General features: G+C 48.1%; 1 protein-coding gene and 1 long non-coding RNA gene across 4 annotated transcripts in view; both read right to left on the bottom strand.

The window, feature by feature from the left end:
• The window catches only part of PPP1R1A (protein phosphatase 1 regulatory inhibitor subunit 1A), a 115,168-nt gene that overhangs the window by 74,281 nt on the left and 19,262 nt on the right, over positions 1–21,625 (bottom strand). Inside the window, exon 1 of one of the 3 annotated variants that reach the window (XM_053297370.1) lies at positions 8,221–8,244. The exons of the other annotated variants lie outside the window; for them this stretch is intronic. Within the exon in view, the coding sequence (XP_053153345.1) occupies positions 8,221–8,229 (9 nt within the window). The 5' untranslated portion in view covers positions 8,230–8,244. Of the gene's footprint in view, positions 1–8,220; positions 8,245–21,625 lie in introns of those variants that run through there. 3 annotated transcript variants of the gene reach the window in all.
• Positions 14,123–17,832, bottom strand: LOC128345443 (uncharacterized). Its single transcript, XR_008316474.1, has 2 exons — positions 17,639–17,832; positions 14,123–14,371 (listed from the first exon to the last, which is right to left on the bottom strand). It is a non-coding gene; the product is annotated as an uncharacterized LOC128345443 (long non-coding RNA).

The following is a 21,625-nucleotide window of genomic DNA, read 5'->3' as shown; positions in this document are numbered from 1 at the left end:
CATGGGTGGTGGTGTGGGGGGGTGGAATGGAAAAGGAATAAAAAGGTAGAAGGCATGGGGGCTTGAGGAGGAGAGAAGTGAGGCCCCCTGGGTGGTTCCACACACAGCATAGTGCATTTGCGAGAGAAAGAAAACCCAAGCCCCAATATTTTTATATATGGGTGAAAAATTCCTATGGCACCCCCTGTAGTTTCTTGCTGGGGCCACCCGCTGCATACCGCTAATAAAAAATGATTACAGCAGTAGAGAGTGCAGTGCTTGGAGGAAAGCCACAGAAGCGTCACTGTTTTATTCTACTCAGTATCTTTTATGTTTTGTTGTTTAGAGGTTTGTCCCAGTGGGGATCCTGTAGAGTGTTTGCGGGGTGGAGTCAGAAAGGGAAAGGGAGAGAAAGGAGGAGGAGAAAATGGAGTTGTTGCTGGATAAGTTCTTAGTTAAACCTATATAAGGTTACTTTGTGTTTGTGAGGGAAGCAGCTATAAAACCTTCACTTTTCCCCACCGTGATCGGGTTGATGTGAAACTGGGGAAAGAAAGAAAAAACAGTAAACCAACAGAGACCTGTAGTTCCAAGAGGAAGAAATACAAATCTATGGAAAGTACACAACAGTTAGTACTGGGACAAGAAGAAAATGCCCACTTCTTAGCTCTCCAGTCACACAGCTCTTTCAGAACATGCTTTGTCTGGCAATGGCTGCTTGGCTGACGTTGTCAAGTGACCAGGCCTCACCTCCTTGTTTTATAGCTGTGTTCCCAAACCGTTTTTATCCTGAGGCACACTTAACATTAAAAAATAAAATTGTTGGGGCACACTGTCCACCCGCAACATACACCCTTTTTTGCTGCAGCAGCAAAGCCACCATGCTGCTTGTATCCTTTCCTGCTCCAGCTTAACAGCATGCATTGCTGCTGGGCACAAATAGGGCAGGAGACACCCCCATGCCACCTAACAGCAGTTCTTTTAAAGTGATGCCATTTTAGAAAGGTTAGGAACATAGGAAGCTGCCTTATACTTAGACCATTGGTCCATCTAGCTCAGTACTGTCTATACCAGGGGTGGGCAAACCTGGCCCTCCAGCTATTGTTGAACTACAATTCCCTTCATCCCCAGCTACAGTGGCCAATAGTAAGGGATGATAGGAGTTGTAGTTCAGCAGCAGCTGGAAGGCCAGGTTTGCCCACCCCTAGTCTACACTGATTGGCAGCTATTCTCCAAGGTTTCAGGCAGGAGTCTTTCTGGAGAGATCAAGGATTGAACCTAGGACCTTCTGCATGCAAGGCGGATGCTCTACAACTGCACTATGTCCCCACGCCCCAGTCTTACAGCAGACAGCACTCACATGTAGACATCCATCCAAATATAAACCAAGGCCAACCCTGCTGAGCAAAGGGGACAATTCATACTTGCTACCACAAGACTGGCTGTCCTAGTTGTTTTAGACTTTCTCCCTTCTGGTGAGTGCAGCTACCAGCCACTCCGCCAGCTCTCTGTTTTTGGAGCTGACTCACTCCCTCCCTTACGCACTAGGAGAGATACGCCCTTTCTGGTGCATTATGTGGCAAGTTAGCTTGGAGCGAATCAGCATGGCGCCCTGGCCAGTGTCCTGTGGCACACTAGTGTGCCATGGTGCACCAGTCAGGAAACACTGTTCTATAGCCGCAGGAAGGCTGCAATTCAGTAGTCGAGCATATGCTTGGCAAGCAGAAGAAAGTCCCTGACATCTCCAGTCAAAATGAGCTCAGGTAGCCAGGCTGGGAAAGACCTTGGAGAACTGCTGCCAATCAGAATATGCAGCACAGGACTAGACACCGGAGGTGTAGCTAGGAGAGAAGTGGCCCGTGTTTGCCCCTCTCCCCGGTGGCCCCTCAGAGTGAGGAAGAAAATGAAGAAAACAGAGAGGGGTGGAACTGGGGGCCCCCTCAGGAGTTAGGTAGTCCAGGTTCTTTGAACCCATCCAATCAATTATAGCTACACCCCTGCTAGACACACAGTCTTCTAGGACCAAACAGGCCAATGCAAATATATGAATCTGCCTTACAGTGTACAACACAACAGAGTTCTCTCCTACGTGTTTCACCTACACACAACATTATCTGTCCCTTCAGAGTTATCCATGTGCCTTGTCCTTGAGTTCTCTCCTGCAGCAATGTATCCCTAGCACAAGACAGGCCAGAGAAGCTGCAGTGCTCCAACCTATTGCTAGGGAGGTGCTATGAATAACCCTCCTGCCTCTCCCCTCTCCATTCCGAGGAGTGGCTCAGACACCCAGGGGAGCTTTGGCCTTTCAGCTGGCATCATTTTACTCCCAGCCCCTCCAGTAATGCAAGGTCAAGAGAAGGGACATGGGATTTGATTTCATCCTAGCCAAGAGCCGAAATCTGAAAAAGGAGGACAGAGCAGAGGGATGGGGATGCTGCCTGACACAAGTCGCTTTCTTGGCCTTCCTCTCACTTATTTCCTACAAAGGAAGAACAGATTGATTGGTTTCCTTTAGAAAATGGATAGTTCCAAAGGGGATGGAAGCCACAGTTTGCCCCATTCACAAAGGCCACTGAGAAGACACAGTGTGTGCTTCTTGCCTGCCTGCAAAAGGTGGCATTCATAGAAATAGGTGGATGGAGTACTTCTGCCTGAAATTGACACTGATGCGCCAAGGGGCAACTATTTTATTTAATTTATTTATTATTATGTATGTATTGGCGGTGTACAGAATTAAACAATATAATACATTTAAAATTCATAAAAGATAAAAATCATAGATAAAAATACATTAAAATTTAAACATTTAGTGCCAGGAAAGTCTAAAAGGTTCTGGCATTGATGGATTAGCACAGGGGTAGGCAACTTTGGCTCTCCCGCTGCTGTAGAACTACAACTCCCACCATCCCCAGCCAAAATAAATGGAGGCTGGGAGTGATGGGAATTGCAATTCTACAACAGCCTACCCCTGAATTAGCACATATGTATGCATTAATCTTGCTCCCTTAGAGCAAACCCCATGGCATCATTATTCTTATAACAACCCTGCAAAGGGAGATTAGGCAGAGAGAGACCCACCCTGTATCTTCTTGGGCAAACTAGGATTGGAACCGGAGCTTCCTCCAGCTGAGGGTCAACCCTTACAGATGGCCAGGCAGTTCACATACTCAGTTGGGAATCTTGAGTGACGTGTGCTTTGGCTCTTCACATCTGTTCTAGGTATGCGGTACAAAAGGTTTACACACTTGGCAGGTCCTCCACGGATGGCAGGTCAAGTGTTCCCAGAAAGGCTAGTCAAAAGGAGCATTCTCCCACTTACCAGAACTCTTGTCACATCCCGTGCAGGCCCAGTCTCAAAAGTGCTAAAATTTAAAACTAAATTTAAATCCAGAATGACCCCACTCTAGGAGTTTATGCAATTCTTCTCCGACTTGCTTTAGGATTCGATTGGTCAAGGAAGCTGAACCACCCTCCTCCCCACTGCCCTTCCCTCCCATAGGCCTCGCTTTTGGCAGAGGTTATTTTGGTGATCAAAATCCAAGGATATTTCCAGCATCTCAGAACTCCTGTTCCTGGAAACCCCTTTGACAGGAGGAGCCTTCCCTATGCTACCCGGGGAGAAAAAGAGAAACAGATTGCTACTCTGGCCCCTTGCAGACCTGTCACATAGTCAGCGCCAAGAACATTGAAATTCTGGACCAAGGCAACGCGACACATTTTGCGGACAGCGAAAGTCACAGATACTAAGCACATTTGGATGAGTTTCTTACTTGGCGTTATTTATTGTACATCCAAGATCCAAGTTTTCAAAGAATGCAGGATTTTGTGACGGCTGTTGAAATAGTATACCGGTGAAGGATAAAGCAGGAATGAGGAGCTTAGGACTAGATGTACTTGAAATACACAAAGAAGAATTCTGCACCACGATGACCAAAAGTCTGCACCAAGAAAAGCTGAGTTCTGGGTCTTGAATAAATGATGCAAAGTTAAAATCATTTGCATAGATTCTCCTAATCGTAGACAGGGAAAGTAATCAAGCACAGCAATGAGGAAGAACTGCAGCTCAGTGGAAGAGGATCCCAGGTTCAATCCCTGCCATCTCCAGGTAGGGCTGGGAGAAACTGCTGTTACTCTGGAGAGTCCCACTGCCAGTCACTGTGCAAGGCCAGATGGACCAATGGCAGCTTCCTATATTCCTATGCAATGAAGTCCCATCAAAGTCTCAATTAGCCATCACCAAGCATTGCATACATGCTCTCAGGAGCCTATCCTCACAGCCTGAGTGGCTGCATCCCTTCATTTTTCAAAATCAAGGCTGTCATTCTCGGACTACTGAATTCTGCACTGTACAGAGCTTTGTGCACACACTTCCAGAACCACAGAATACTCACCAGCTCTGTAAGTGAGAGTTGTAGGAATGGTCTGCCCTATTCTTTATGCTCACACAGCATTCACGCTTGCAAAAAGCTGTGCAAACCTACCCAAGTCTCAGGGGATGACAAAGCGTACAAGAAGTCTACTTGTTTGTTTTAACAGTTTTAGGCTCAAGATTATGTTGCTTTCTCATATTCAACAAGGCTCCGAGAGCTCTTATCAATCAAACTGAATTGTGTTTTAAATGATTCATGCGCTCTCTCTCTCTCTCTCTCTCACACACACACACACACACACACACACACACACACACACACACACACACACACCTGCTCTTCTAAAATGCAGTCATTTCTCCCCACTTTTGGATCTGAATCAATTAACTGTACAGGGTCAGGAGCCTAGAAACTTCTACAGACACTTAATAGATGGCCTTTGACACTCATATTCATCTGCATGGATACATCAATGACAAGAGCAATTGGAACATATGCGAAAAAGCGTGTCGACATATCCCTAAGGGTGGGAAGTGTGGGGAGGGACAAAGACTGACAGATTTATTAAGGCATCAGCTTTCATGGCATAGGGAGGTATATAGTTGTAGAGCGTATATTGAAAATCTCTGACAGTCTCTAAAGGTGCCGTAAGACTCTGGGGCTATTCCCATGATCAGGCAAAATCGGGCTAAGGGAGCTTAGCCCGATTTTGCCTGATCGTGGGAGCCACCGGGCTCACAGGCGAGCCTGGTGGCTCCCAGGCAGTTAACTCGCCTAAGTACCCCTCCCCTAAAACTGGGTTTGCGGAGTGAGCGCTCCGCAGACCCAGTTTTTTAAATCGTGAGTAGCCACGGCTACTCATGAGAAGACCCCCAGAGGGGAGGCGAAAAGAGGCCTCCCGGCTCCGGGGGTCTTGCCAGCATGGCCTGCACACTCGCGCAGGGCATGCTGGAGCTTCCGGGGGCTGGTTGGCCTCCGCTCCCCCCCCAGCCCCCGCCAGCTCCATCACAGAGCCGGCAATCGTGTGGGCAGCCAATCCGGCCGCCCAGGGCTCCTGCCCTGCTCATGTCCCCGCTCACTCTCCAAAACCAGGTCTCACTGATCGTGAGACCCGGCTCTTTGTGTTTTTGCTGCAATACACTAACACATCTCTGAATCTTTGGAATGTATACAGTGTGTGGATTTCCCCGTGATTTCTGAGACTCTCATTAACCCTGCATGTAAATAACATCAACATGATTTCATTGTGCTGCAGTCCCTTGAAGGTGGAGGCAGAGCTGTGATCCAGTTCTTAGGGGGACGATAGTCAGGGCTACATGTTCCCTAGAAGTCTGCACCCGATTTAAAAGGCCAAGTTAAATTCCAGTTCTAAAACTCTACCCTGTATACGTGAGGCAAATTAAACCCATTAAAAACAATTCCCCATGGTTCGCACTTTGTTCTGCAATCATCTCCTTGCATAATTTATTCTAGTTTGCTTCAACCCAAAATCCAGGGATTAACTGTAGCTGAAACTACTCATGAGAGCTCAGTCTTCTTGCCAAAGAGACTATTTTCATGGTTTCCAGCAAGAAGCCAGCACTCAGATTAAGTTGTGCACACTATCTATGCACATACAAATCTAGGGAATTTTGTGTATTTGTCGCACTTGCTCTTACATCAAGCAACAGTATCTGAGCTTCAAACATTGGCCCCCAATGTTTCTCTGCATACTATTAATTTAATCTGAAATAGCCTGCCCTGTGCTGGCTCATAAAGCAATATGTACAACAGTTGAGGTTGCCACCTAATGGCACAGTGGGGAACTAACTTGCCTAGGAAGCAAGAGGTTGCTAGTTCGAATCCCTGCTGGTATGGGAAACACCTATATCGGGCAGCAGTCACATAGGAAGATGCTAAAAAGCATCATCTCATACTAAGCGGGAGGAAGCAATGGTAAACCCCTCCTGTATTCTACTGAAGGAAACCACAGGGCTCTGTGGTCGCCGGGAGTCTACACTGACTCAATGGGACAACGTTACAACAGAGGAAGGTGTGTGTGTGTAGGGGGGAGAGTAATAAAAATTAAGAGTGTCCCATTTCACATAGAGCTGGCTATGTAGTATAGCTGCCAATTCAAACATCATTTAGCAACGTTCATTTCCTGGATAGCCGATTATGGGTTGGGTGGAAGGGAACCAGTGCATGGGCATTGTATGCATAAGACAGCATCTGTCTACACCCATACACGCCCACACTATATGAACATATGAAACTGCCTTATATCAGTTCAGACCATCTAGGTCACGGCTGGAAGTGGCCACCTTCCATTCTGCAAGCAGAGGCTTTGACTGACCAGCCATCAGGATGCCACAAGATATTTAGTGATCCAATGGCGGGGGGGGGGTGGGGAACCTGAAGAATTCTAGAGCTCATTTGCTTTAGCGAGGCTTAGCTACTATCAACCCCAAAGTCAAAATAGAATCAGTGCCCAACATGCTCACAAAGCATCCGCGAAAGGACATTGAGCAAGTGCAAAGCGGTTGCTCTAGCAACTTGCACAAAGTCTGGAACTTTGCATTCCAAATTGGTGTTGCACACGCACAATAGTGCATCACTGTGGCATGTATCATTTGTTTTAAATGGAACGTTTGTGTAATTGCAAAAATTCCTGGGTTTGTGTGTGTGTGTGTTTTTTTTTTAATGCCACTGTGTGAGCTTCATGTGCTAGCACAACTTTGCTTGTTGCACACAAGGGCTTTGCTAGTCAGGAGGTCAGTCACTGTTTTGCCAAGGACAGGTACAAGAACTCTAGGGATGGCCCTGTTACAAAGAGACGGGATGTAGGCAAACCCTCATACAGCCTGCCTGGATCTGGCTCAGCCACTTGTGCTGGTCTGTCCTGCTCCACAACCATTGTTTTATGCATGGAAAGAAGCAAAATGGTGAGGCCAGTTAGAGATGCAACAGGGAGACGAGCTGAACACCCACAAGCACTGAAGTATCCATGGTTGTCTTCTGCTGCTTGGGTTTAGACCAGGTGTTCTCACCCTTGGGTCCCCATTATCCCCAGCCACAATGACTGAAGGTCATCATGGGAGCTGTCGTCCAAAAACATATAGGGACCCAAGGTTTGGAACCCTTGGTCTGGATTCCACAAGCAGCAGAATGAGGCGACAGAATCTTGAGAAAGCAGAATGGACTATACCACTTCAGGCTTCATGTAGAGGGAGAGTATTTTGAATACCACCCCCCTCACCAACCAAAAACAACAAGGAACTCCCAGCAAAGAAGAAACTAGTATTTCAAGGAGAGTGAGCCTGGGCTAGCTCACCTTACGGCTATGCTAATTTTCTACTTGCACAGATTTTTTTATTTTTATTTTTTTAGTGTTGGGAGATATAAACAATGCATTCCACACCTGTAGCCTGAAGTGCTAGTCCTCTCTACCACCACCACATTCTATGCATGTGTAGACCAGGTCTCAGACTCAACTCTTAAGGAAAATGCCCCCCGTCCCCCCACCCAGCTTCTTTCTTCCTAGGAGCTTGATCAAGAAGCTCTGATTATGAGGAGGCGGCTTCCAAGAAGTGTCCAATAAGGACAACACTTTCTGTAACCGCAACCATGAGAGGGAGGGAGGGAGGGAGAAACCCTAGTGAAAAACAAAACCTAGTGAAAACATGTAGTAGCAACAATAGCTAGCATTATTCTTACAATATTCTCAAAACACACCACAGGCAACGTCTAATTAATCAGACACCACAAATGTGGAGAGAGCTGAACCCAAGCCAACATGATTGAAGAAGGAACTGGGGAGTCTCAAGAATGGTGTAGAGTAGTGGCTCAGAGATGGCACTATGAATCAAGGCTTCCCCAGTTTGAATCTCACCTCTGCCATAACTCATTAGGCGGCCTTAGCCAAGCTGCTCCCTCTTCGTCTCAGCTGAAATTATTACTCAGTTCCCACCATGCAGAAGTTGGGAGCAGATGGGAGAACATGAAGGGATTTCTATAGACTGTGTGACCAAAAGTCTTGTCCACTATTCCACCTCTTTTACATGGGCTCTCCTCACTGGTATCCTGTTTTCACTAAAAAGAAAAAAAGAAAGAGAACAGCTCAATTATAGAACCCAAACCAGGACTGCACAACCTCAGCCCTCCAGCTGTTGTTGGACTAAACTCCCATCATCCCCAGTCACTAATAGTCAGGGATGATGGGAGTTGTAATCCAACATCTCCAGGAGGGCTGAAATCATGCAGCCCTAACCAGTGTTCCCTTTAACAGGGAATCCCAAATGTTGTTGACTACAACTCCCAGAATCCTCAGCTGCACTGGCTTTTGCTTGGGGATTCTAGGAGTTGTAGTCAACAACGTCTGGGGATCCCTGTTAGAGAGAACACTAGACTTGACCCCAGCCATGATTTGAGCTTTCAAACAAAAGGCAAGCCATGTTTGCCTGGTTTTGTTTCCCATGTATTCAGCACTCCACTTTGATGATGAAGCAGCCTCTCGACTAGACTGAGATGCATAACTATGGTTTGTCAATTCAGACATCACGCCAAAACAAACTTAGCATAATCCATGGCCTCTAGTCTGGAAGGTTGCACTGATGAATACAAAAATGCATTGGCCAACATTGTGAAAAGAACAGAAGAGGAGGGAAAGGTCATAGTCCCCAGTTCTCATTTGTCAGTTCTTAGGGACAGGCACTGAGCCCTTTCTCACGAGCAGTGAGAAAGGGCAAGAGGGTTAGCAGGGAAGAAGCCTTAAAAAGCTTACCTCCCTGCAGATGATTGTGGGCTCCCTCTTCAGAGGGCAGAGCACCCGCCCAGACGATTACCGGCTACTGCCAGTAGCTTGGGGGGCTGGGACGCATTGCCCCGTTCCCCCCGGAGCTCCCATAATGCACCCCTTCCTGGAACTGACCGGGATCCCCGCAGTCTGACTGCCAGCCATGGCTGGCAGACAGTCAGAGAAAATGTGTTTAGGAGAGTGCTTGCCACACATGCATAGGCCAAACTGGGCTGGGCTTCCTTAGCCCCATTTTGCCTGCGCGTGTGAACAGCTTCACAGATTATGTTTTGACAACAATTCCTGGGACTGTACGCTAAGTGATGAGAGTGAGTGAATCGTTTCCCTATATTTTTGGCACCTCTCCTTCTGTCCACTTTCATCATTTTACCACGCTAAGAATAAAATACCAATGAGTTCTGGCTAGGTCAGACATGTGGTGTGAGCACCTGGACCAGGGTCCTTGCAACTCATATGAGAACTGCCGTAGTCACCATGATGGATGACTTATGCTGGGAGAAGGACAGCGGGGAGTGCAGCTTTGCTAAGTCTTCTGGACTCCTTGGCAGCTTTTGATACCACCAACCATGGTATCCAACTAGACCAGCTGTCCAGGATCCCAAGGATGGGGATCTGGGACATTGTGCTTTAGTGGTTCCATTCTGACCTATTTCCAGAAGGTGATGCTGAGAGACTTTTGCTTTGCCCCATGGCACTGGTGCTATAGTGTTCCACTGGGCTCTGTTCTGTCTCCCATGCTATTTAACATGAAGCTGCTGAGTTAGATCATCCAGCAATTTGGAGTGAGGTGTCATTAGTACATGGATGACATCCTCTTCTTTTTCTCATTTTCATCAGATTTAGGCAAGGCTGTGGTCAGACTGAATTGGTGTCTCAGATCCACAATGGACAGGATGGAGCTAACAAAATAGGAAAATAGGAAGCTACTATATACCGAGTCAGACCATTGGTCTATCTAGCTCAGTATTGTCTCCACAGACTGGCAGCGGCTTCTCCAAGGTTGCAGGCAGGAATCTCTCTCAGCCCTATCTTGGAGATGCTAGCTAGGGAGGGAACTTGGAACTTTCTGCATGAAAACATACAGATACTCCTCCCAGAGTGGTTCTTTCCCATCTTACAGTGCTCACACACACAGTCTCCCATTAATATGCAACTGCTAACTGGGCAAAGAGGCACATTTTTAACATGGGCGATTCTCTTTATTTAGCAGAGGGAGAGTAACTGGCCCTATCTACCCACAGCACAGTACCGCCAGTTACTGTTGCTGGTGTTGTTGTTGGTGAAATCTTAGGCTTCTTTTTATATTGGGGGCCCTTTGGGGACAGGGATCCATTTTATTTATTTATTTATTATTTCTCTATGTGAACCGCTTTGGAAACTTTTTTTTTTTTGAACAGTGGTATATAAATATTTGTTGCTGCTGTTGTTGTTATTGAAACCAGGGCGGACCCTGCTTAGCAAAGGGGACAAATCATGCTTGTTACCACAAGACCAACTCTCCTCTCCTACGACAAGAGCAACTCTGCTGGTGCTCAGTCCATACAAGAGAGAAACACTATGGCAGGAGGCTCATCTGACCTGGAAGGTGGTGTTCAGTCCCTTCTTGGATGAAGATGTGTTCTCCATAAAGGTTCAAGGTTGTAGATGGTGTTCAATCTGGCCTTGACTCTGGATGCCCAAGTAGCATCGGTAGCACAAAGGGCCTTCCACTATCTACAGCTGCGAACAGTGTGTCAGCTGCAACCTCTCCTGGACAAAGCTGGTGGTGGAGAGCCAGCGTGGTGTAGTGGTTAGAGTGCTGGACTAGGACCGGGGAGACCCAAGTTCAAATCCCCATTCAGCCATGAAAACTAGCTGGGTGACTCTAGGCCAATCACTTCTCTCTCAGCCTAATCTACTTCACAGGGTTGTTGTGAAAGAGAAACTCAAGTATTTAGTACACTGCTCTGGGCTCCTTGGAGGAAGAGCAGGATATAAATGTAAATTAAATAAATAATAATTTTTAAAAAGCTAGGTTAACCATTCTTATTCTCACTGTAGCAACCTCCAGACAGGTCTTCTCAGATGCCCAGAGAGGTCCGGGCCACTTCCAGCTTTTGAGGCCCTTAACCTTTTTTTTTTTTAAATAACATTTGAAAATAAAACAAAAGACCCCCCAAAAGAGCAAGGCATAATTTCAATATTTATTGTCTAAATTGGAGGCCCCTTTTGACCCACGCCAAATGGCTCTCCTGAACCCCCTACCTCCAGATTCGACTACTCCCATGCCCTGTATTTGGGGCTGCCTTTGAGGATTGTTGAGAAACCAACCGGCACAGAATAAAGCTACTAGAACGCGGACCAGGACTGGTTGGGCAGGTCGGATCTTAGCAGTCTTTTCTGGGTACCAGTTCCTTTCCAAGGACAATTCCAAATATTGGTTTTTGATTCTCAAGAGCCCTCTATGGTTTGGAACTAGGACTGCCTACTCCCACTGATGCCATCTTCTGAGGCTCATGCCCTTCTCCAGCTGCTCACAGCCTGCAGAGGCGAGACGTGTGGCAACCAGAGAAACGGAGTAATGGTGCTTCACCTCTGTAACTCTCTGTCTCTCCGGGGAGGCTAACTTGGCACTGCAGCTTGTCTTTCTGGTGCCAAGAAAGGGCCTTTTTGTATTCACCTAGGCATTTAAATCTGTTTAGAGAGATTCGAAAAGCAACACTGATCTCTTTTTAAGCTGCCCAGCTGCCTTTAGTTACTTTTAAAAATAATGGCTGGTGAAGCTGAGTTGGTGGCAGACTCTGCATCACAGCTCCGTTCGACATGTTGCCAAGCAGGGAAATGCATGTGGAAGGGGCTGCACAGCCCTTAAGGACATATTCCTGAAGTCAAAAACTCCTTTTGGGGAGGGGGAGAGGGAAGGAGAGAGCAGTGAAAACCATTCCCTCCTTTCCGTTTGCACATATTTGTCTCAGGAAGGCCCCATTCTGAATGCACATGTACGCACACTGCCTTGATACTGCTGCCCTGAAAAAAACTCATTCTACACACAGATTTAAAAAAAATTAGAGAGAAGACTGGTTGCAACATCCGAGTCTACCAGTCTTGGCTTATTCTAACCTACTTGCTTCAAATAACCCGAGATCTGTACCCAAGGGTTGAAGCAAGTTACAGATCTCAGGTTACCTGAGACAAGTAGGCTGGAATAAGCCAAAATCTGGTGAGTTTGGATGACACAACCAATCTCAGTTTATTTTAGCTTAGAATGGATGCAGACACTCGCATAGGGATGGGGGGGGGGAGCATGTACTTCCAAGGCACATCATATGGGGTCCAGGTCTAACTGAGGTTCTGTGTGGTGTCTGAACCAGCCCATCTGCTACCATCCGCAAGCCAGTGACTAACTGTAGAGTGATCAATGGTTTCTTCGAGTCCATATATAAACGTGTTTTCACAGAGTGGCAAAGGTTCTGTCACACTTGACAGTGTGTGAAGACCAACCACTCAAAGATCCTATGTATGGACGTGAGGTGCTGAGTCAGATGGCTAGACCAGGGCCATCTCACCCAGTACTGTCAACCCTGATTAACAAGCTTTCTCCCAAGTTGTGAAGTCCGAGATCCTTTAACTAAAAATTCCAGGCATTTCATCTGGGGGCATGCAAAGCGTGTACTATGCCACAAGCTACTAGAGCTCTTCTGAGTCTGCCTGGTTTATTAAAAAAATCATAGGCAAAGTATGTGATAATTGCAGGCAGCTCAATATGCAATTTATCCATGCTTAGACATGACTCTCAGAGCTAAGCAAAATGACCCGTTTTGTTTTATATCCTGAGATACATATGCTCTGTTCTTTAAAAATGAGAGCTCAATATTCATCAGACCCATAAAAAGCTGACTTCTGCAACTTGTAGAAGCCATTCAGCTGCATCTATATCTATCACACACACACACACACACACACACACACACACACGCTTATTGTGTATTAATGGAGAAAGACAAAAAGGTACACAGAGCACCAGAGCCCATTTCCTAATCACTGAAAATGCTACTTGGATCTCCCCCTATTCACTGTCAGCATCTGACATTGACTAGGCATTGCCAACATCTCCTTCAAGCCCTCCCCCTGCAGCCCCCCCCCAACAATCTTAAGGTCTAGTAACCTGACTATTTTAAAAATGAAAGCAGAAATACTTATTATGCTGGATTGCAGGCCTAAAGCCAAAATTCCACGCTTGGACAGTGTGATCATGAAACTGGGGAATACATGGACAGTCCCAATTATACCTTATTATCCCACCAGAGCTCAAGATAGCATCAGGGAGGCCTGCACACCTCATCGGACTGTTACAAGGGAAGAGTCCTCCTGGCTGCTTCTCCCTTTCTTCCCAAGCCCTACTCCCTGACACATTTCCATTTTGGTGCGGCATTAAGTCTGTTTGGCAGGTGGAATGTCATGTTGTTGCTGCAATCTGCTGCTATTTTTAGACCAATTTCCGACATTGATTGGCAATTACCACGGAGGCCAATCATCACAACAGGAGCATCAGAGCTAGCCTGTCAGACCTCCATTCACTGGGTGTGCGCGCGCATGTGCACAGCCGTGCAAGGGAGACAGCGGCCAACAGTCTGACCCTATTAGATACTGCACTGGAAAACAGATAGCATAAGGCTCAAAGGCTGCTTGTTGATTCAACGTTGAAACTTAACCCCCCCCCCCAATTTACACAAAAATGTATTCCCAGCCTTGCTTCTCTGACATGGCGACGCCCAAGGAAGCTCACGACAATCAAATGCAAAAGGACACCAGCAAAACAATACAATTAAACAGCCGAACAACATGAGAAATCAGCTTATTGGGAGACTTCAGTGTCATGTAAGGCAGGAATTGGCTCCCTGCACTGTCAGTTGCCTAAGACACAGCCTGCAGCATAATGATGCGACCCTAAAGGAGATGCAATAATCACAGCAAGGCTGATCTAATCATTTCACACACATTCAGCCTAATCAACTCTCTTTAATGTCATAAAAATCTGTATACAAACAAACAATTAAAGCTGCAGTGCTTTTTCTGCGCAAGAAAAGAGGCACACAAAATGCTCTTCAACCCTCTCCATGTGAGAGCAGCTTTGGCAGACCTCTCTCCTCTGGCAGCTCACTGACTCCCGTTTGATTGCCTGTCTCTTCGTTCTCTGCAATCCTAAAGCAGGACTTGACCAATCCCAGGTGCTAGGGAGTCATGGCACCTAGATTAGAGTATTGAAAGGTAGTTATTGATAAGATAAGACCACATTCCCTGTCCCAAAAGAGTTCACAAGAAAGAAAGAAAGAAAGAAAGAAAGAAAGAAAGAAAGAAAGAAAGAAAGAAAGAATAACGCAATTCCAAGACACCTTGAAGAGCACCTCAACACCATCGGGGCCACAGAAATCACCATCAGCCAATTACAAAAAGCAACTTTACTGGGAACAGCCTATATTCTGCGACGATATCTATAATAATAACAACAGCAACAACGTTGATAATAACATTCACCCATCCCAGGTCCTTGGGAAGGACTTGATGTCTGGATAAAACAAACCAGTCAATAACACCTGTCTGACTGTGTAAACAATTAATAATAATAATAAGGCACATGCGCAGGAAACTTACCAGCAGCCACCGAGAGTTATGTGACACTAAGCAGGGCTGACTACAGACAATGGGGCCATTCACACAACCTACTGGGCAGGCGGAGGGAAGGCTTTGCAAAACTTGCCTCCTGAGGCAGGTGGGAGTACGCTCTGCACTCCCACACAATCCCCACTGCTCCATGCCGATCAGAACGCTCTGAGGCCGGGACTTGTTGAATTGGGGGATCCCCGCAGGGGATGGGTGCTCTTGGTGCCCATCTCTGTGTCAGTGCAAGCTACAAGGAGCCCATGCTGACACATGATCCCGGGAGCCGGGTTAGGAGCCGGGCTTCAGCGCTGGATTTGGCGCTGCACAGATTCCAGTGGTTCTCGCTGGCAGCCAAGCCTAAGTCTGGACTTGGCTGCTCGTGAGAACAGCCTCAGTGTCTCGCTCTGCTAAATTTAAGACAACCACCACTTGAAGGTTGCATGCGCATGCACGCAAGCACGCAGCCCACGGGCACTCCCCTCTTCTTCTTGGGATGCTGAACTGTGCACTCCCACCCAAATTTCTGGGAGCTAAATTAGATGTTGTCCTCAACACACTGGGCTGTCGATAAAGTACAACTGACCTCATCACATCCCCACACCCCATGTTTCTCCACCGCTGGCAGCCTAGGGCGGGAAATGCAGCATGACACTTCTTCACACTATGCATAATTAATGTACAGAATTCACTGCTACCAGATGCGGTGATGGACAGCAGCTTAGATGGTTTTAAAAGTGGGCGAACCAAATCCATGGCAGACAAGCGTACTACTCATAATGGCCACATGAAACCTTCAGGTTCAGAGGCAGTATATCTCTGAATACCAGTTGGTGGAGGAGAACAACAGTGGGGGAAGGTCTGCTGCTTGCTGGCTGGCTTCTTAAGGGAGTGTCTAGGTGGTCACCATGAGAAGCAGGATGATGGACCCGGTAGAGCCCTGGTCTGCAACTCAAGGATATTGTATGTTACAGAGGAGGAATGGCAAATGTGATGTGTGTCAGCCCATGTCTACACTTATGCCTAGTTTGGTCTTGCACTTGGCGGTCACAGCCATATAATATGCACAGCCTTGCCCACAGGACCAATGTGAATGGGCTGAATGGGATAGGTAAACACTGATGGGAATGCGATATTCCACACACTCCAAAATACCTCCTCCCTAGCCTCCTCCCGGCAATCCTGCTCCCAAATGGTAATTCATTTCCATACCTAAGAGATGCTGCCAATCACTGCTAATTGGATGTCTGTGTCCAGAATCACTTTGCTCTAAGGAATGTATACTCTTGGGGCTCTGAATTCACAGTTTTGCACAAGTTTTAGAGTATGTGTTTGGGAGTGAGACAGGGAATCTTTCTTTTACCTGCCTATCACCAGAGACAGAAGATGAAAGGTTTTGCTTTGACTTGACCCAGGGGTTTTCACATTTGGGTCCCCAGATGATGTTGGACTACAACTCCCACCATACCCAGCTACAATGGCCTTTGGTCAATATTATAGTCCAACAACATCTGCGGATCTAAGTTTAAGAACCATTATCTTAGCCTGGGAAGGATAATACTGCCCCTGAATGTGCACTCTTCCTTGCCTTATAAGGCCCGGAGTGCACATTCAAGGGAAGTATCAGGGGTCAGTGAAGTTGGGCACTGGCAAGCCAGGGGCCTAGGGCCACCAAAAGGCCTACTATTGATCCCTTAGGGCAAGGGTAGGCAAACCTGGTCCTCCAGCTGCTGTTGAACTACAACTACTATCATCCACAGCCACATTGTGGCTGGGGGGTGATGGGAGTTGTAGTTCAACAGCAGGTAGAGGGCCAGGTTTGCCCAACCCAGCCTTAGGCCCACCTGTCCAGGGCCCGCAGGGGCAGCTCAAATCTTTTGGAAGAGTCCGTCTGTCCAGGCGTGGAGCCTGACCGCCAGCAGCCTGTGTGTGGTCACGGTGGCATCTGATGGCAGACCCCTCGCATCTGACGTCAGACGCAGGGTGTGTGGTCTGGCTCCCGAACGGAGCCCCGCGGCTTCATTCAGGAGTGTGTGTCAGGCCAGTGCTGCATTCGCAGTGCCGGCCATTTAACTCCCGAAGGGGCCGCGCTGCCCCTTTGGGAGCTAGTCTGGGGCTGCCGCTGCATTCACAGCGCAGCCAGGAGCAGCTCTTCCCTGCCTTAAGGCAGGGAAGAGCCGCTCCTGGCCGCACCACAAACTCAGCGGCCATTTAACTCCCAAACGGGGGTCGTGCGACCCCCGCTCAGTAGCTAAACCAGCACCCCCGTGTCTGATGTCAGATGCGGGGGGTGGGGTGTTGGGACCACGAGGCGCAGCCCCTGATTGAGCGTGGCCCAGGTTCTTTGAACCCGTTGGCCCAACGGTGGCTCTGCCCCCGTGTCTGTCGCAGTCCTCTTCCGCCCTTCCCATCTTGGAAGGGGAACTTTTTCCAGAGGCCTTTGGCAGGACGCAGGGGCCTTCAAGGAAAGCTCCCATTCACAGATGGGCAAGGGAGGACAATGGAGCGAACGATTAGCTCCACAGTTCTCTCGTTTCAGGTGTCTTTGCTATCCGTTCATGGGCTTCTTTCAGAAACTGAAAGAAAAAAACCATTGCTTGGAAAGCAGCCCACCATTATATGTCCTGATGGGCACACCACATTGTTGTAAAAAGTGGGGGAGGGTGTCTGTAACGTGTGGGGCAGTCCCTACACTCCAAATCAAAATCGCAGTGAAGCTAAGAGCCACAATGCACAACCCTAAAGGCATCTTTCCACTTTCCCCAAAAGCCCTTCATAAACATCGCACCACCCTTCTCAATAAAATACACCTCGTGCATTCACGCAAGCGCAACACCCAGACACCCATCCACCTTACCTGGAGCCTGCTCTGCCGGAGAGACCTTCCCCTGCCCTGCACGCCAGCAAACTGCCACCTGAAAAGCTGCTGCCCTTGGAAGGAGAGCAGGCAGTGGCCATTACCAGGCCAGGGCCCAGGTCCATTGATCCTGGATGCAGCCACACAGCCGCAGCACGAAGAAAAGGGGAGGGGAAGTGAAGCCGCTGACACAATTCCACCTTGCTCATCAATTCTGCTCCAGCTGACAGCCATCCAGCCCAAACTGTTTATAACTGGAGACAGACAGTGTTATTTTGGAGAGTTGAAAGGGATATGAAAATGGCATCCCTGCCCCTGGCATGTATGCTCATCCAAAACTGTTTCCACTAAACAGGGCTTCAAAAACCCATTTGACCAGAGGCAACAACGGGTCAAAAGAAATGAGTGCGTACATTGTGGGTAACCATTTCTCTGTCACAACGTTTCCCACTCTTAAAAGCTCTTATCTGTCTCCAGCCTGTATCTCTTCTACATGAAATGCCCTGCAGGCAATGGTTAAGGGGTAATTCCGACATTTGTTGGCTACTGAAGGCCCTTTGAAAACAGCGATCGGGGAGAACACTCGGGAGTGCTTATGCGCTTATGTGCTCTCACATTGCATTCCTTTATCCAAGTAGGAGAGATCACAGAGGCAGCAGGAGGGAGGGTATTTTGCTGGACGTATCTGTTCCATTGCTTAAAGCCATGGGTCTACAGAAGATTGGGAGGATTAGAGGTGGGTGATGAAGCACAAGATAGGTGGAAATGACAAAGAAGCAGATGCAGGCTAGCCCAGAGCTGCTCAAATTCAGCCCTCCAGCTGTTTCTGGACTACAGTTCCCAGCATCCACAGCCCCTGTGGCCGATAGTCAGGGATTTATGGGAGTTGTAGGACAATTACTACAGCATGGCCGAAGTTGAACATCCCTGGGCTAGACACTAGGAAGGATTTCCTAACTGTGAGAGCTGTCCAGACAAAAGAGCAGCCTGCTTCGGGGAGTGGTGGGCTCCCCTCTGCGAGAGTTTTTCAGAGGCTAAAAGGATGACTGCCTCACAGGGATACTGTAGCAGATTCCTGTATGAGGCAGGAGGTTGGACTAGACGACCTCCAAGGTCCCTTTCACCTCTAAAATCCTATGAAATATTAAAATGCTGCAAGGTTCTGTCAGCATGCAATTCAGATCCATAATTCACATTCAGATAAATAATTACATAAACCCAGTAACTCCTATGTGGTGTGCTGCATGGAATTCATCGACGAAAGGCTCCCACCGCACTCGCCCGCACAGGAGGCTGCCTGCCGCACCCCTGCACGAGTTATTGCCCTGGCCATGGGTCTTTCTAATGAGCTCCTCTCGGAAGCGAGCCCTTTTGCCAAGGATCGGCATCAGTTCCCCACTTTCAGAGAAGGCTGCTGGTGGCATCTCCAAATGAGTTACGGCTCTGGGCACTGGTCTCTTTCCTGATCAGAAAGTGCACTCCGGTCAGCGGCTTGCACAGACATGTGAAGCAGAGGGGCCTCTTTTGAAGGCAGCAGGTCATTCTTTCTGTTGTACACACTAGGAGCAAAGGTTTGGGGATGCAAGAATGAAGCCGGCTTCTGGTTTTAATTCAGAGAAGAAGAAGAAAGCCAGCCTCTGCTGAGAAGCTTGGGGAAACCCTGAAATACTTCAGACAGTGACCTGCAGTTCATCAGGTTCACGGAGGGTGCATGGGCCTGGGAGGAGGGCTGAGCTTTAAATGGCTGCTGTGGGGGCTGTTCTTGCCTTCTGTCCAGAGTTGCAGTGGCATTCCAGCTTCCCTCAAATATTTCTAAATCCTTGACAGTAGCTGCACATTTTTAAGTGACAGGATTTCTCCAGCCTTGGATCTGTATATTTTTATTAAGATCCTTTAAGATAGTGTCTAGACATGGGCAGAGGGTGTGTGTGTGTGTGCGCGCGTGCTTGCATCTGTATATTAGACTGGAGCCCAGATGCCAGCAGCTGGTGCAGGGCTTCATGTATACAAAGAAGTGCTGGGGTGCAAGCCTCAAAAGTCAGACCATCCCTCCTGAAAACCACACTTTGCGATCTGGGAGACCTCCTTGCTAAGATCGGTGAAGGCCAACGGCAAAGAACTCTCAGATTGGTCACTCAGGGCAAAGAACTCTGCACATGTTCAGAGGCATTCTTCTTCCAGTATTTCTGTGCCAGAGCTACATGCTTACTCTGAAACAGATTTTAGGGGGAGGGGGCTAAGGGTCAGTAAGCCCTGCAGGCCCTTCTTTATTACCCCCTGCTTTTTAAAAAAATAAAACAAAGATGCAAAACTGCTCACGGAATCACATAACAAAAAGAGACCACCCGCAGGAGTCTCCTGAGTGCAGCAGGAGAATGATGAGCTCAGCTGTTTGCATCACATTCCTGGGGGACATTCAGATGCCCTTCCAGGCACAGCAAGATGCAGAGCAAACAACAATGCGCCAAGCAAGGAAGAAGGGCTCGGCATGCCGCCTCGCTCCTTTCCTGACTCCTGCTGGAAAGGGCCTGGCCGCCCCGCCCCAGCCAGCGCTGAGACCAGCGGGAGAAGGGCACATGAAAAGGGAACACATTCAAGCAGATGCAGCATTGCTCCCCTCAGTGCTGCCGAGAACACTGTGCACAGTGGCAGCAATGTCGGGAAATGAAGCTGCCACATCCCCTGGGATTTCACTCTGTCCTCAGCTTAACTCCTCTAGCTGCTGTCAACAACGCTGCCTCGTGAGGCTACATGGGACTAGCACTCTGGCCAACTATGGCACAGAGAGCTTTCAAAAGGCGAGGCCGTGTCAGGGGACATGGCAAGGGACCCTCTGTGTTGCTAATGCCACCGTATAGAAAAGCACCATGTGCTGTTTTGGGTGGTGATGGAAATGCAAACCATTGCCCAACTATTCCAGGTGGGATTTTTTTTTTTTTTTTTAATCTAAATCACTTATGTTCAGCATGAGATATGTAAATTTCCTGGAGCCTGGATTCAGAGCTTGGAGGAGGCTTTCTGGGTTTCCAGAACTCACCAGTCTGTAAGATGAGCGGCCAGTTTCAAGCTGGACCTTTGCCCTTTCTGGCTGGAGAAGGTCAGATGGGAAAATGCAACTATTTTCAGTTGGTAGCCCACTCTTCCTCAGAGGAGCTCAGGTCAGGATAGATGGTTCCTCCCCTGCCCAGCCCCATCTCATCCTCACGACAACCCTGTGAAGCAGGCAAATTTGAGAGTTACTGGTCTCATCATGTTACCCAGTGAGCTTCTTGGCTGAGCAGGGTGAGAATCTGAGTCTCCCCGATCCAAGCCCCATCCTCTACCATAAACTGGCTCCATCAGTGCATCCTTTCAGGAAGATGATGCCCAATAGTCTCGTATCAATGACTGAGCAAGGGCCATTCTTTGGAAGCCAATCTTCCCAGCCAGCAAGAGCTTAACCTCCAGAGCTCTCTGTGTGTAAGGCTGTGAACGGGAGGGGCAGGAATGTCTCTAGCTTCTGAAGGTTCAGGGTGAAAACAGTTTGCATGGTCCCCAGACAGCTCTGGAAGGGGGTATGATTCTCTCAGTGCTCCAGAGCTAACTGTACAATATTATGGTACTGAGGCCAAGTGTCTACTTACATGTACTGAAAGAGACTAGAATCTGTGCATCCTGGCTCCTAGGTTGAATAGGTTTGAAAAGACCTGGCCCAACCTTCTTGCTCAAAAGCAGGATTTCCCACCCATCGCAACACCTATAGATTTGCCCACAACGTATTAGTTAGTGCACTCCAAGCAGGGCATGAGAGCACAGAGGCGGTACCCGCAGCCGAGGGACCTGCAAACAAGGCATGGAGCAGCAAGAGGGCTCGGGCACATGAGCCAAGCTGCGTGGCACAGGCAGGGAAGGACTAGTGGTGACAGGGGGTCAAGGGGCGCAATCTATATCCAACTCTGGTACTATAATAAAATAAAATAAAATAATAATAATTCGATTTCTATACCG

The sequence above is a fragment of the Hemicordylus capensis genome, chromosome 2 (genome assembly GCF_027244095.1).
Source record: "Hemicordylus capensis ecotype Gifberg chromosome 2, rHemCap1.1.pri, whole genome shotgun sequence".
In the NCBI taxonomy this organism is placed as follows: Eukaryota; Metazoa; Chordata; class Lepidosauria; order Squamata; family Cordylidae; genus Hemicordylus; species Hemicordylus capensis.
The sequence above is the reverse complement of the archived record's forward strand: the minus strand, read 5'-3'. Positions and strand labels throughout refer to the sequence as shown.